This window comes from Schistocerca piceifrons, chromosome 3 (assembly GCF_021461385.2).
Source record: "Schistocerca piceifrons isolate TAMUIC-IGC-003096 chromosome 3, iqSchPice1.1, whole genome shotgun sequence".
Classification (NCBI taxonomy): domain Eukaryota; kingdom Metazoa; phylum Arthropoda; class Insecta; order Orthoptera; family Acrididae; genus Schistocerca; species Schistocerca piceifrons.
The window spans coordinates 479,740,540-479,756,999 of NC_060140.1; the positions used below are offsets into that span (position 1 = coordinate 479,740,540).

At 40.0% G+C, this 16,460-nt stretch overlaps 1 protein-coding gene across 1 annotated transcript in view; it reads left to right on the top strand.

The window, feature by feature from the left end:
• Window positions 1-16,460, top strand: part of LOC124790054 (hexosaminidase D-like) — a 187,509-nt gene that overhangs the window by 57,134 nt on the left and 113,915 nt on the right. Inside the window, exon 4 of the mRNA XM_047257613.1 lies at window positions 14,461-14,649. Coding sequence (XP_047113569.1) covers window positions 14,461-14,649 — 189 coding nt within the window. The remainder of the gene's footprint in view (window positions 1-14,460; window positions 14,650-16,460) is intronic.

Here is a 16,460-nt window from a genome sequence, read left to right on the forward strand (position 1 = left end):
TCTTATTATACCGTCTAGGAAAGCTGAGTCATAATTCGCCCAGTGTGAATCTAGTTTTGTCTAAAAGCTCCTGTTGTTTACATAGCATTTGTTACAGCATCCTTGTCTTGATAATGAATTTATTTACCATTGTATTATATCAATCCTAGTGCGATGAAAAGAGAATCTGACTTACAGAAATGTGTGAGACGTGCAGGTAGGGCTTGAGAAGTGATCTCCCCTCTCTGATTTGCAAATGACAGGAAGATAAAATTTCGCATTGTTGAGTAATGTCTTTGTGCATTACTGAAATTTTTAGTGACACAATCTGTCCCACTGTTTCCCGTACTATAAGTGCACCTCAAAGTTTGTGCTTAATCATATTGACATCCAATTTCATTTATATGTTTATGTCATTTATATATTTGTGTCATTTAGTTCAAATACATATTTAAAATCTCATAAATGTGTTTTAACCCCTAATTAAATGAGAAAAGTTCCTCACTAAATTACAGTCTCTTTTCACAGCTATATTAATTACTGAGATACTGGTATCAACTTTGCTTGTTCAAATAGAAATTAGTAATTTCTGCTGCTAGTATCATAGTTCTTAGAAAAATAATTTTTTTGGGGTTTCATTCTTCAAAATCCAATTAGTAGTTCTATAGTAGTTACAATATTTACATCTTAGGATCTATCTATTTTGAATACGTCGCTGATTGAGTGTTTATATAGAACTTTTACATCAGGCTGATTGGGTGCTCCAGCTTGATGCAGCTAAGAGTGTCTACTCACAAAAGTGGAATAGTGAAGAAAAATTTAATTTGAAACTGATATCGATCAGTGATCACACGTGGCTACATATAATGGGATATTTGTGTTCTAGTGATAGTTCACAACTGACCATGTAGACATTTGCCGCCATATAGCTTAACGGGCCACATTTCAACCCAAACCATATATTCATTAAACAGATAATACCATCTGATATCTGTGGACATGAGGCAATATTTAAAAGACTCTTAGTATTCACAGGGGAAATTAGGTTCCATTGTTTCAGTACCTAATTAAATGGAACCATGGTAAGTGACAAAACAGCACAAAAGCTTTCTAATATATGCTCAGGCTGCCCGACTGCAGTATTTAATTTACTGCTGCCAAAAAAATCATGGTTGAGTAGATGGGCGAACAGATTGACGTTCCTGTTGGTGTTAACAAGTATTTTAGGCAACTTGTGTTGTCTCAGTGGCAGTTTAAATGAAAAAGAGTTCCCTCTCTTAGTGCTCAGTTCAGTTGTGGAGTTATTTATCAATTGTGTATCAGTTCAAAGAAAGGTCCTTTCCGAACTCCTCACAAATTTGTGGATCCATTAGGTTGGTAATCTTGCTGTGGTAGCTGGATATATTCAGAACTAAATTTTCTTCACAAGTGACCAGAAAATGAAGATTCCATATGCTTTCATGCATTTTATAACTTTTCTCTCAACCTTAGGTATTATACTTAGCAAATGCCTTTGATGTGCTCACTCTTTTACTCTCTCTGTGTATGGATTTCTTAAGCTTTTGCTGTGCGTATGATACAAATGGCTGCTTCTCTATTGGCTATAATTTTCTCAAAGGGTTTTCATAGATTTAGTAGATAATTCACCATTTCCATACTTGGTGAGAACCAGTTTCAAATCATCGGATAACAATATGAGAATTTTACACCGACCAGATTGTTTGCTTAGGCTGCAGCTTTTAAGACTACTTCTTATGTGTGTTTGATGTTATTGATACAGGCTTCCCCTTAGTACTGTTCCATAGTCTGTCAATTTTATAGCTGTTAGCAATACCAAATTTGTTACTGTTGTGTCTGCAGTCATAGGGGTTGGATACGAGGTAGGAACACAAAGACATACATTTGCTTGGGTAAAATTCAAACATTTTTATTTGCAACTTTTACACATAGCTGAGCTGGCAAAGGCAAATGCTTGACTCCCTTTGTTGTATGTACAGTTATTTGGCAAACTGAATTCTGTCCTTGGTTCACTGACTAGTCCCTTCTAGTTACTGATTATTGTGGTGCAGGCATCAACCACAGTCTCGACTAACTGACTTTTGTCATTGGTTCACTGGCTAGTCACATCTTGTAACATGATTGTGGTGCAGGTGTCAGTGATAGTCTTCCAAGATTCCTCATGTCTTCTCTTTGGGATCTGTGCATGTGTGACTCTTATAACAGTGTGGAAAAAATGCTGTTAGCCATGTGGTGTGCGTGACTGTTAGTGGTGCTGCTATGCATGTATGTTGGTCTTGGTGTGAGTAACAGAGATCCAATAATGAACAAAATGGTCACTGGTGGCCAGCCTGGAGTACTATACTGACTGACTTGAGAGTAGTGTGAAGACACCGTTGTGTGTGGTTAGCAAAGACATTGCCAGTGCTGCAGTACTGATAGTTGTATGAAGAGACATGAGATTACAGTTTGTGCTTGCCATATCTCAACAGGTCTGCTGTATGCAATGTTCCAATAGTGTCTGCTCTGTCTAGTTGAAAAACTGCTGTGACATGTTTGAGCAAAACAACTGCTTTATTTTCGGGTACCTCCAACCTCTCTGTTGTATGTAATAAAAGAGAGAGAACATATGAGTTAAGCTCCCTTGTCTTGGACTCTCCCATGCTCCAAACTTCCCATGATATCTTACCTCCATGGGGATACATGATCATAAATGTAATCTTCCATATCATAAAATATTAAAATTTGTAGCTGTTACACAGTAGTCAAATGGATTTTCTTGACATGACCAACTTTTTATATATACAGAGGGCTCATCGTTTCAATTCACTACACTCATTGGCTTGCTGCTGAGTAAAATGAAATTTTGTTGCAAGTTACCTTTGTGATCTGGCATTATGCCATGCGTTTTTGAGACTTGAATCATGACTCAAGAAAATCAGTTCAACCACAGAAAGAAAGAGCTGAGAAAAATTTAGTAATGGTGACATTAGTGGTTATTTGTTTAGCAACCTGGATTCGGCAAGCAGATAAAGTAGTGACCAAGAGGAAGCTAATTCATGATTTTAAAGGGTAATTAGACACTTTACAGCTAACTGGCTGTTCAGTTCAGTCACAACTGCAGTGTTTATTTAACAGTTAAAAACAATGCAAGAACAGTACAAATGAAGCACTTGACACAGCATTCCTGCAGTATTGGAACAGAATAGAAGTAGGCCATGGGTTCATTGTGAACAAATGTTATGCAAAATTTGCAAGAATAAATCAAAGAATTGACCAGAGACACTGCAAATTTTATTTATTACTAGTCTGTCAGAATAAGCAAGAGATTTTAATATTCTAGACTAAACCAAATAAGGTTGTCTTCAGCTGGGCTTGCTTTTAAATGTTTCTTACTTCCTGTTGTCAAGAGACTGATGAAATTTGGCAGGTGTAGTTGACAGTGGTGGTGGAGTCTGTAATTTTGCAAAAACTCCAACTGGTGGACATGCACCCTACACAAGGTACTGCCATCAGACTAGTTGTGGCAGTGCAGTACACAACAGTATCCAGGAATGGATGGATAATGTTATTTCACTGATCCACCAAGCTCCTGGTAAATCAGTTCCAGTGTCTGTAGGTCATCTTCAAAGACCCCCTTGGAGGAATGTCACTCTCCTGCAATAAAGAGGTAGTGAAATACACAGCTCCTCACAGATTCAGTTATTGACCAAGTGCAGATAATTTCAAAGCTTTCCAGATAATAAGGGCCAAATGCTACTGGTTTATTGAGGAGAATAAAAAGAAATTGTTTGGTGTGAGTTTCTGATCATTATATGGAAGAATTTAACAGAGAGATTATTTAATTATTGCTAACACTTGGTTTAAGAATCATAAAGAAGAGTATGTGTACATGGAGGAGACCAGAAGGCACTGGAAGTTTACAAATAGGTTACATAATTTTGGGTATTGGGCCATGTCACTGTAAATTACAATACAACTAATTTGCCAACATTTCAACTAACTTACTGCAGTGCTCTTCAGGGCAGTTCACTACTGTATACTGGTGAATGTCTTCCTTTATATACTTAAACAATGGAAAAGCCAGGATGTAATGATGACAATATAATGAAAAGGATAGATTGATACTCATCATATCGCAGAAATGCTGAGTTGCAGACAGGCACAACAAAAAGACTACTAAACACGTGAGCTTTCAACCAGGAGGCCTTCTTCTGAAACAGATATATACTGTCATTTGCTGCTGTTTGGTGGTTACTGACAGCACATATCTGTGGTATCATTGGGCAGTTTGAAGAGATTGTGATGGAGGGGTGGCTGTATGGTATGCTATAGCCTGTGCTATCCTGGTAGCCGATTAGAAGGTAGCTGTAGTAGGTGTTTGGCAGAAGGTGATGTATCAGCTGTCTGTTACCTGTGCCACCCTGGTAAGAGACTGGTAGGCAAGTTCTCATTGGTGATTGGAAGGCAATAGCTAATTGGCAGCTTGTGTCCAGGGGGTAGTGTTTTCCTGCAGTGAGGCTTTAAGGCTGCACTGCAGTTCTCCCGCAACTGCTTCTATACTGCTAAACCTGGGTCGAGTGATGCTGCTGGCTGGTAAACAGACTTGTCCCATTGGGCTGTAGTCAGTGGCAGCCTGGCCGCAGGTAACTTGTAGCCATCCTCCCTGTTCAAGTTGTTAGGGTGTTTAATTATTTCAATTGCCTCTCCTATTTTCTGTTGCTGCATCCATGGGTGCCAGCAAGCATGTGAGGTTCTTGAAAATAGATAGGATGGCGCCATTTGTGGTGGTGTTCTGATACAGCTGACATCTTGTGCTGCTCCAGTTGTACGTAACGTTCATGCTCCAAAATGCAGTTGCTAATGGGCCTCCCTATTTCACCAACATAGACTTTGCTGCATTCACTCTGAAGTTCATAGACACCTGTGGTGTGGAGGGCATTCACGGGATCCTTGGTGGGCTTCAACAAATCTCGGATCTTTTAGCCTCTCTGAAATACAGATCTGACTCCTATATGATGCAGAACCTTGCCTGTACGGTTACTGACACCTCTCACATAAGGTCTGTTTTGTCTTTGCTGACCCATAGTTCATTGTATATCTCTGTTGTATCAATTTGTACGGAATGTTGTCGTGGGCTTGTTCAGTTTCTGTTGTGTGTGGTTGGCATCACTAATCCGGTGAGCTCGGGCTGTCAGCATATGTGCCAAAGCATTCTTCTGTGATGTAGTAGTTAGACAGAGATTACCAATTCAGATTTTAAACTGCAAGAAATTTCCAGTGGTAGATGTGGATTCGGATCATAATTTATTGTTTATGAACTGCAGATTAAAACTGAAGAAATTGCGGAAAGATAGAAAATGAAGAATATGGGGCCTTGACTAAATGTAAGTACCAAAGGTTGTTGAGAGTTTCATACAGAGCATTAGGCAATGATTGATGGAAATGGAGAAAAGAAATACAATAGGAGATGACTGCATAACTTTGGGAAATGAAATAGTGAAGGCAGCAGAGGATCAGATAGCCAAAAACATTAGGCCCAATAGAAATCCTTCAGTAACACATGAGTTATTGAATTTAATTCACCAAAGTAGAAAATATAAAAATGCAGCAAATGAAGCAAGAAAAAGGGACTACAAATGTCTAAAACATAACATTGACAGAAACTGTACAGTGGATAAGTAGGAATAGCTAGAGCACAAAGTCAAGGCTGTAGAAGCATGCATAATGAGGGGAAAGATACATATTCCCTACAGGAAAACTGAAGAGTGTGTGGTATCTGGTAGAATTGAACATTTATTTCCACATAAAACGCTTCTATACAGGATAGCTTACAAGTGTGGAAGGCTGACAATTAACTGTAAAGAGAGGCATGGAATTGTCTGAATCACTATCATCAAAGAGTAACTATAATGACAAATACTAGTCACATGAAATGTTAATACACCACTGTATACACGCGTTTGCGGAGTGAGAATGAGATGCTACGTGACTCCCCCCTCCCCAGTGTTAACGATATCACAGATTAAACTTCACTCGTCACCCTACACATGTTACCACTGTTTTCTTGAAACCTGGCATTGTGTTATTGGAGCCAGTGGGTCCAGCAGGATGTGAGGTACCAGTCTTTGGCATTGTTTTCTTCTCTGAGGTGCCTGGCATCTGTAATGTCTCATGGTGGCTGTGGGGACAGGGACGTTTTCTGGTGCTACATTCTTATCTTCTCACTCGCCTCCTGTAGTCTCTGCTGTGTCCAATGCATCAAAAAATGCGGACTTGAGTCGGTATAGTTCGACAGTGGTAGGCCTACCATTTATTCTAATCTGGACTGTGTGGCCGCCTCTGCTAATCACATCATGGCATTAGAAAATGTATGTGCAGTTCTCAAGATTTGTGAACACAAACAAATGTCTCCCAGCCTGACTTCTGGGTGCCATTGGTCTAAGCTGGCATATGTGCTTTCGTAATCTTGCAGCAAAGTCTGATACGACTGTCTGTGTAAAAATTCTCCTGGCAGACGTAGTGTTTGCCCGCACACTAGCTGCTGTCGTAGCTTCTAGATCACTTTTGAAGATGCCTGTAGTCCGAGGAGCACCATAGATTGTACTTCCATCCAATTCTGCAATGTGTGACATTGCAGAGCTGCTTTCAGTTGTCGATGCAGGTGTTCAGCTATACCATTTGATGCAGGATGATAGGCTGTGATGTCTATGCGCTTCATGCCTAATAATGTAACTAATACTCTGAGAAGGTAGACTTCGAATTGTCGTCCCTGGTATATGGTAATCCATAGTGGTACGCCAAATCGGGTGAGACAACCGCAAAAAAATGTCTGTGCCACAGTTTCTGTTGTGTTATCCTTCATGGGGAGTGCTTCAGGCTACCTGGTAAATCAGTCCACAACTGTAAGACAATAATTATAGCTTTCTGAGACTGCGAGTGGGCCTACGATATCAATGTGGTGGTGGTGGTGGTGGTGGTGGTGGTGGTGGTGGTGGTGGTGGTGGTGATTGGTTTACGGGGCGCTCAACTGTGTGGTCATCAGTGCCCGACAATATCAGTGTGCACATGTTCGAAACGTTGATTCAGCAGCAGAAGTGCACCTAGCGGTGCTCTGACATACTGTGTGCTCTTGTTCCTCTAACACATAATGCATTGTTTGACAAATGTTTTGTGGTCTGCTGCATTCCAGGCCAGACAAAACTTTGTTTGACCAATCTAATAGTGCCGTGTACTCCTATATGTGCCAGATTGTGTACTGATGCAATTACTTGTGCTCGAAAGTGTTGCATCGCAAATGGACGTGCTTTCACTCCAGACTGGTCACAATACAATTCAACATTTGCTTCAGGCATTGTGAAATACATTGTAACTTCAGTCGTCCCAGTTGTTTCAACAAATCTTGTAACTCGTTATCACATTGTTGGGCCTGTGCGAGAGTACCAAAATCAGTGGTAGCTGTTACAGCTTCAACATTTGAGCGTGTGTCTGCTGTCGCGTTCACCGCCTCTACACATGATAGCGCATCCACTAGTATGTTCAGCATCCCTTGTATATAAACAATACAGGTGGTGAATTGGCTAATGTAATCTAAATGGCATAGTTGCCCCAGTGATGCTTTCTCTAGTTTTACAGCAAAGGCATATGTTAGCAGCAAGTCATCTGTATAAATAGTGAACTGTCGGCCCACTAGTAAATGCCTGAATTTCTTGAGTGTGGCATAAGCTGCATACAGTTTGTGGTCATAGGTTGCCCAACATTGCTGCGAAGGTGACAACTTGTGTCTGAAGAATGCTATGGGCTGCCAACAATGTTCAACCTGTTGTTGCAGTACAGTGCCAACAGCTGTATACAAGGCATCAATCGTAAGTGCAAGTGGAGCCTGTGCCATGGAGTGTGCTAATTGTGTAGCCTCTGCAATTGTTGTTTTTACGGCCTGAAAAGCATCATCTGCTTTGTTTGTTCAATGAAACCTGTCATTTGGCTTTGGTGTGCCATTAAGAAATTCATTCAGGGGTGCTGTTATCGATGTGTAATTGTATACAAATCTTTGTCTAAAAAATTTATGACTCCTAAAAACCGCCATAGCTCTCTGATTGTAATGGGATGAGGGTACTTGTTTGTGGCTTCCACTTTATTTTTCAGTGGTTGAATACTATGCACGTCTACCTTGGAACCCAGAAACTGCACTTCTCTTGTTCAAAAAGTACACTTTGAAGGATAAGTTACTAAGCCTTTTATGCGTAAATGATTAAATATCTCAGCCAGATGATGTAAATGTTTTTCTTCCAACGCAGACATCACCAGAATATCATCTACGTAAACATAACAGAAATATAAGTCCCTAGTAATCTCATCCATGAAACAATGAAACATCTATGATGTGTTTCACAGACCAAAAGGCATCTTAGTGAACTTGAATTGACCAAAAGGTGTTGGCACTGCTGTCTTGGGGTTATCTTCTATGGCAACGGGGTCTGATAATATGCCCAGACTAGATCAATAGAAGAAAATATAGTCTTACCATGAACGTTGGCAGAGAAGTCTTCTATATTTGGCACCGGGTACCGATCTGGAATGGTCTTCTTTGATACCACATGGGTTGGGGCTGCCCAACTGCTACTTGAAACTCTGCAAATGCTCATTGACAGTATGTTGTGGAATTCCTGCTTCACCACATGCAACTTCTTTGGCAACAAATGTCAAGGCTTGGAGTGAGATGGGGCAGGCCTGATATAGTCAAAATGTGCTGTACCGTTGTGTTTTTAACCAGTGGGAGAGTAGGCGACTGTTGTATGATTTTGGGAAATTCTTTTAGGAATCATGTGTACCGTGTATCTACTGCTACCGTACATACCATCATGGGAGTGATGCAACACACCTTCCATGGAGTATGCAGGTGTGTAGTGAAATCGAACAGCTGCTTGCGTCGGAGGTCAGGTATTAGATCATAAAAGTATAAAAAATCAGCTCCTATGATAGACTGTGGCATATCCACTACTGTGAAGTGCCACTCAAATGTATGGGGTAGGACAAGGTTAAGCTACAGTGTGATCTGACCGTATGTTTTAATCTTAGGGTTGTTACTGGCAAACAGACAAGAATTGTCACAGCTGCAGTACATGAGTTACTGGGTACACGGATACTTCTGCCCCTGTGTCCATTAGGTATTGTACTTTCATGTTGCGGTCTGTGGCAAAAAGTCGACATGCATTACCAGTGTGAGTAGTTGTTGCTGCTACGTTTTCCACTTCATGTTTCCACTTACATGGTGGTGTATACTTTCATGCATAGTTGCTGAATATCTTGTGGTACCAACACAAATTTTGTGCCGATGGCGAGTGGTTACAACTTCTTGATGACCGGCGGTGCCGTTGATGACATGCGTGTCTCGTTCGTCATGCGGCTACTTTTGTGGTAAGCTCCTCTAAAATTGCAACGGGAGCGGTGCTAGTATCATTGCAGATGTATCCTCTTGCCATGGTGTCTGTGCTGACACGTTGTTGTGGGATACATCTCGACGATCCTGTCTGCTGTTTGCGCTAGTGCATTTAAATCACCTGTGAACACTGTCAGAATTTTTTGAGTGTCGGAGGGTAATCAACCAAATACTGTGCAGCACATAGTTGCTCACTGTATTGCTTGCCAATGTATGCAAAAGTTGTGACAGGGTTCAATCGCCGAACTCTTCATTCTGTAATAGCTTCTCTAGTCACTTTGCTTCAGATTGTGATAGGTGCGTCACTAGCGCATTCTTAATTGACGCATGCCATTCAGCATTAGATGATGCAGCAAGGATATCTTGTACCTCTGCGGCTTAAGTCGTCTGTTAGTGCTGCGACTACATGGCCGTACTTTGTTTCGTCTGTTGGGTACAGACAGTCATGCAAAATACTTTTGAACATGTTTTCTGAAAATTGTAGCTACAAATAGGCCGGACCTTATTGACAGTGTCAGTTTAGAAACAAGGATTAATGATCATGATGTCATTATAGCAATTATGACTACGAAAATTAAAACATCCATCAAGAAGGTTAGGAGTGTGTTTCTGCTAGATAGAGCAGATAAGCAGTTATTAACATATTACTTATACAATGAATTGGCATCATTTAGCACCAGTAATATGGATGTGGAGGAATTATGGGCAAAGTTTAAGCAGATTGTAAATCATGGTCTGGAGAGTTATGTGCCTGGTAAGTGGACAAAGGATGGAAAAGACCCACCATGGTTTAATAACGAAATTCGTAAGATGCTGAGCAAGCAGAGGCTGTTGCACTTTGGGTTCAAAATGGATGCACAAATGATGACAAGCAAAGGTTACTAGAGATTCTTGCGTCTGTGAAAAGAGCTATACGTGAAGCATACAACTACTACCACCATCACACCTTACTAAAAATCTGGCAGAGAACCCGTGAAAATTCTCATTGTAAGTAAAATCGCTAAGTGGGTCTGAGGCTTCCATTCCGTCCCTTGTTGAACAGTCTGGTGTGACACTGAAGACAACAAAACGGAAGTCACAGTTTTAAATTTCACGTTCAAGAAATCATTCATGCAGGAGAACTGAACAAACATAATGTCATTTGACCATCAGGAAGACTCCTGTATGGATGACATAGAAATAAGCATACCTGTCATAGAGAAGCAACGTAAAGATTTGAAAACAAATAAATCACCAGGTCTGGATGGAATCCCAGTTCGGTTTTACAGAGAGTACTCTATGGCATTGATCCCTTACTAGGTTGCATTTATCAAGAATCTCTAGCCCAGGACAAAGTCCCAAGTGACTGGAAAAAAGTGCAGGTGACTCCAGTATATACGAAAGGTAAAAGAACAGACCTACAGAATTACAGACCGATATCCCTAACTTCTGTTTGCTGCAGAATCATTGAATACATTCTCAGTTCGTATACAATAAATTTTCTTCACACAGAGCAGCTTATGCCCATCAGTCAGCGTGGTTGTAGAAAGCATCACTCATTGAAACTCAGCTTGCTCTTGTCTCACATTATATACTGAGAGCTATGGATGTACACAACAGGCAGATTCCATATTTCTAGATTTCCAGAAAGCATTTGACATGGTGCCCCATTGCAGACTGTTAACGAGAAGGTATGAGTATATGGAATAAGTTCACAGATATGTGAGTGGCAGGAAGACTTCTTAAATAATAGAACCCAGTATGTTGTTCTCGATGGCGAGTGTTCATCAGAGACAAGGGTACTGTCAGGAGTGCCCCAGAGAACTATGATGGGGTCACTGTTGTTCTCTGTATACATAAATGATTTGGTGGACAGGGTGGGCAGCAGTCTGCAGTTGTTTGGTGATGATACCGTGTTGTACGGTAAGGTGTTGAAGTTGTGGCTGTAGGAAGATACAAGACAACTTAGACCAAATTTGGATGAATGGCAGCTAGCCCTAAATATGGAAAAATATAAAATAATGCAGATGATTAGGAAGAACAAACCTCTAATGTTTGGATACAGTATTACTGTTGTCCAGCTTCACACAGTCAAGTCATTGAAATATCTGGGTGTAGTGTCGAGTGTGTGAAAACTGTGGTAGGGAAGGCATGTGGTAGACTTCGGTTTATTGGGAGAATTTTAGGAAAGAGTGGTTCACCAGGAAAGGAGACTGTATATAGGATGCCGATGCGATCTATTCTTGAGTACTTCTTGAGAGTTTGGAATCCATACCAGGTCGGATTGAAGGAAGACATTGAAGCAGTTCAGAGGAGGACTGGTAGATTTGAACAACACACAGGTATTATGGAGATGCTTTGGGAACTCAAATGAAAATCTGTGGAGGGAAGGCTGCATTCTTTTTGGGAAACACTATTGAGAAAATTTAGAGAACTGGCATTTGAAGCTGACTGTTGAACGATTCTGCTCCTGCTGTCATACATTGTGCGTAAGGGCTACGAAGATAAGGTACGAGAATTAGGGCTCGTATGGAGGTGTACAGACAGTTGTTTTTCCCTTGCTCTATATGCGAGTGGAACAGGAGAGGAAATGACAAGTAGAGGTACAGGGTACCCTCCGCCACGCACCTTACAGTGGCTTGCGAAGTGTTGATATAGATCTCATGAAGTGGTCAAATTGCAAGGTCCAGTAATGTTTCATTATTTTGTATGACTTCTTGTTCTATCCACTGATTTTACATATGCATCACTGTCCTAGTGGCATTTCCTGTACAAGCCAAAAGTCATGGTTGGACAATCCACTTTTCTCAGTGGTTGATCATCCTGACCCATTCAATCTCCCTCACATACTTCCCCAATATAGAACTCTTTGACACCATGAGGGACATCAGCACTGGCTTTCATGTTTGAACTTCTTTTCTTGTGTCTTCTACATCTACATCTACGTGATTACTCTGCTATTCATGATAAAGTGCCTGGCAGAGGATTCAATGAACCACCTTCATGCTGTCCCTCTTCCGTTCCACTCTCGAACGGCACGCGGGAAAAACGAGCACTTAAATTTTTCGGTGCGAGCCCTGATTTCTCTTATTTTATCATGATGATCATTTCTCCCTATGTAGGTGGGTGCCAACAGAATGTTTTCACAATTGGAGGAGAAAACTGATGATTGAAATTTCATGAGAATATCCCGTCGCAATGAAAAAGCCTTTGTTTTAATTATTGCCACTCCAATTCACGTATCATGTCTGTGATACTATCTCCCCTATTTTGTGATAATACAAAACGAGCTGCTCTTCTTTGTACTTTTTCGATGTCATCCGTCAGTCCCACCTGATGTGGATCCCACACTGCACAGCAGTACTCCAGAATAGGGCGGACAAGCGTAGTGTAAGCAGTCTCTTCGGTAGACCTATTGCACCTTCTAAGTGTTCTGCCAATGAATCACAGTCTTTGGTTTGCTCTACCCACAATATTATGTATGTGATCGTTCCAATTTAGGTTATTTGTAATTGTAATCCCTAAGTATTTAGTTGAATTTACAGCCCTCAGATTTGTGTGACTTATCGCGTAATCAAAATTTAGCTGATTTCTTTTAGTACTCATGTGAATAGCTTCGCACTTTTCTTTGTTCAGGGTCAATTGCCACTTTTCACACTATACAGATATCTTATTTAAATCATGTTGCAAGTCGTTTTGATCATCTGGTGACTTATAAGGCGCTAAATGACAGTATCATCTGCAAACAATCTGAGACGGCTACTCAGATTGTCACCTACATCGTTAATATAGATCAGGAACAATAGAGGGCCTATAACACTTCCTTGGGGGACGCCAGATATTACTTCCGCTTTACTCGGTGACTTTCCGTCTATTACTACGAACTGTGACCTTTCTGACAGGAAATCATGAATCCAGTCGCACAACTGAGGCAATAGTCCGTAGGCATGTAGTTTGGTTAGAAGACGCTTGTGAGGAATGGTGTCGAAAGCCTTCTGGAAATCTAAAAACATGGAATCAATTTGACATCTCCTGTCGATAGCACTTATTACTTCATGAGTATAAAGAGCTGTTTGTGCTTCACAAGAACGATATTTTCTGAATCCTTGCTGACTATATGTCAATAAATCGTTTTCTTCGAGGTACTTCATAATGTTCGAATACAGTATATGTTCTAAAACGCTACTGCAAATCGACATTAATGATACAGGCCTGTAATTCAGCGGATTACTCCTACTTCCCTTTTTGGGTATTGGTGTGACTTGAGCAATTTTCCAGTCTTTAGGTACGTATCTTTCTGTGAGCGAGTGGTTGTATATAATTGCTAAATATGGAGCTATTTTATCAGTATACTCTGAGAGGAACCTGACTAGTACACAATCTGGACCAGAGGCCTTGCCTTTATTAAGTGATTTAAGCTGCTTTGTTACACCGAGGATATCTACTTCTATGTTTCTTATCTTGGCAGTTGTTCATGATTGGAATTCAGGAATATTTACTTCATCTTCTTTGGTGAAGGAGTTTCGGAAAACCATGTTTAATAACTCTGCTTTAGTGGCACTGTCATCAGTGACTTCACAGTTGTCTTCTCTGAGCATTATACTCCTCTGACCTTCCCAGTTATGCAAGAGTGGCCTTACATGTTCACTGTCTCTCTGCTGTGTTAATCAGCTATATCTGGTACATCCTTCCACACATCCTCTCAGTTCGGACTCATTCAGACCATTGTTTTGGAGCTATAATTTCTGAAAACATTAATGTCTGATCCTACTTCACATACTTGGTGCAGGGCAGAGGGGTAAATGAAGAGTTAGGAACGCAAACAGAAGTGTTCACGCAGTCATTTTCCATTGCATCGTTCTTGAATGAGATATGGAGGAGGGTTGTTGATACTGATTTCCTGTGCTCTGCTGTGTTTGTTCTTCTTATCATTAAAATACATTAAACTTCAATCAATAAGAGTTTGTGAAATGTAATTTCAAATAGAGTTCCAAGTGTATATTGCATTATATCAAAGAACTATTTTACTTTATATATCCCTTTAAGATGACCTTTCTTTCTGTCAGGTTACCATTTGGATAACCATCGTGCCTGGATTGATATATTTACAACATATTCTTCACAACTCAAATTTCGTGGCTTGATGATAACGGGATGGCAACGATATGATCATTTTTCTGTGTTGTGTGAACTATTGCCTGCTGGACTCCCATCACTAGCAACCTGTTTGACATACGTTACATCAAATGACAAAGGTAAGTAACTAACAAAAGTAGTTCCACCTCAGTCTCTAAGTGGGGATTGCCAAATAATGGTTTTCTGGAGTAAAATGTGTTAAAGTACTGTTCTGTTCATAAGAGTTTGGAATGTTAGATGTTTGTCTGATAGAAGTTAGAAAATCCTCAAAGAGGCATGGATTAGGTGAAGTTCTGTATGATCAGAAAAGTAAAATCAAAGAAGAAAGAGACTTCTGGTCCTGTGGCTGTAGTGCAAGAGGCGTGTGTTAGCAAACTTGAATAGGTGTATAAACTAACTCACTGTGTAGTAATGAACTTATTGTGTTCAGAGCTGGGAAAAAAATAATTTGCATATGTGCAACTCACAAGATCAACCACATGGAGAAAGTATAAGCAGAAATAATGACTAATAAAACAGATGGAAGAATATGAAACGTCATTATGATTGAATTTTCTCATTTTGAGAAGACCAAAGGAGTGATCTGTTTTACTTGCTAAAAACATTCAAAAGCCAAGATTGCATAAATATTTTTGTTTGAAACAACTGGTTTCGATAGACTTTGCTCTCATCTTCAGAGCTTAAAAAATCTTTTTGTTATGAAATGTGTTCATTTTACATTAGACATCACACTAAGTTGTCACGTACTGATTTTTATCCATGTGGCAACTTGGCATGAGATCCAGTGTAAAATGAACACGTTCCATACAAAAAGAGCTTTTAGGACCTGAAGATGATAGCAAAGTCTGTTGAAACCAATTGTTTTAAATAAAGAAATATTTATGCAATCTTGGCTATTGAATGTTTTGAGAAAGGTCAGTAATTTTGGGTGATAGAAATGCTTTATTTCTGGAGGAAGAAAAAGGAAGAATTACAAAGAATGTAGACTATGAGAAGGAAGTGACATAGGAGAGCAAGCTCTGAAATTTTGGTGAAAGGTGCCTCAAGTTACAGCTGATACTCTTCACAGAGCAGAACAGAAAATGCTATATTTGAAAAGGACTGAATCATGGTGGTACAGATTGTGACCGTATAATGGACTGCGAAGCATATGCATGGATCTTTACAAAACATAACCACCGAGTAGCATTAAGGCATTGGTGGAAAAAGGTGATAAAAGGAAAAAAAAAACATGTTGAGAAGTGGTAGATTGACAAAATAAGGAATGTTGAAAAATGAACTTGAAATTCTGAGGGGATAGTAAATTCTCAACTAAAGAAAAGTCCTGAAAGTAGTTGGTTAAAGGGAACAGGACTGTACTAAAGAAAAAATAATCAATATCCTACAAAGAACTTTTAAATATGGAATTCATCTGAAGAATATAACAAGGAAACGAATCAGTACATATCATACTCTGTCCCTGCGAGTATTCCTTTTGTGGTATGTACAGTTTTTTTTTCTTACACCAACAGATTACACAGGAAAATACAGTTGCAGTGACTTAGCACCAGGATTACACATATACGGGACATTAAGCAGAGGAAGAACAGTCCAGGTCAAGATTGGTAAAAGGCAAAGTTCATTATAGCAAAATTGTAGAACAGTCCTAATCAGCAAGTTGGGTCTTCATGACCATGAAAGATGCAAGAAAGAGCAGGGATGCAGTGGAGACATGCAGCCTGGCCCATTAGGGCGGCAGCAGTGCTGGCAGCAAGTGAGGCCGGCATTCTTGTTTCGATCTCTCACTGGTAGTGCCAAATACAAATTCTGTGGCTGTGGTTGGGGTGTAAGCAGACATGCTACAACACCTTTATGCAGAATAATTAAGATAACTTTATCTTGAGTAAGAGTAGATGTGCATATTGTTTTAAAAATTCTGTGAGCTAGACAA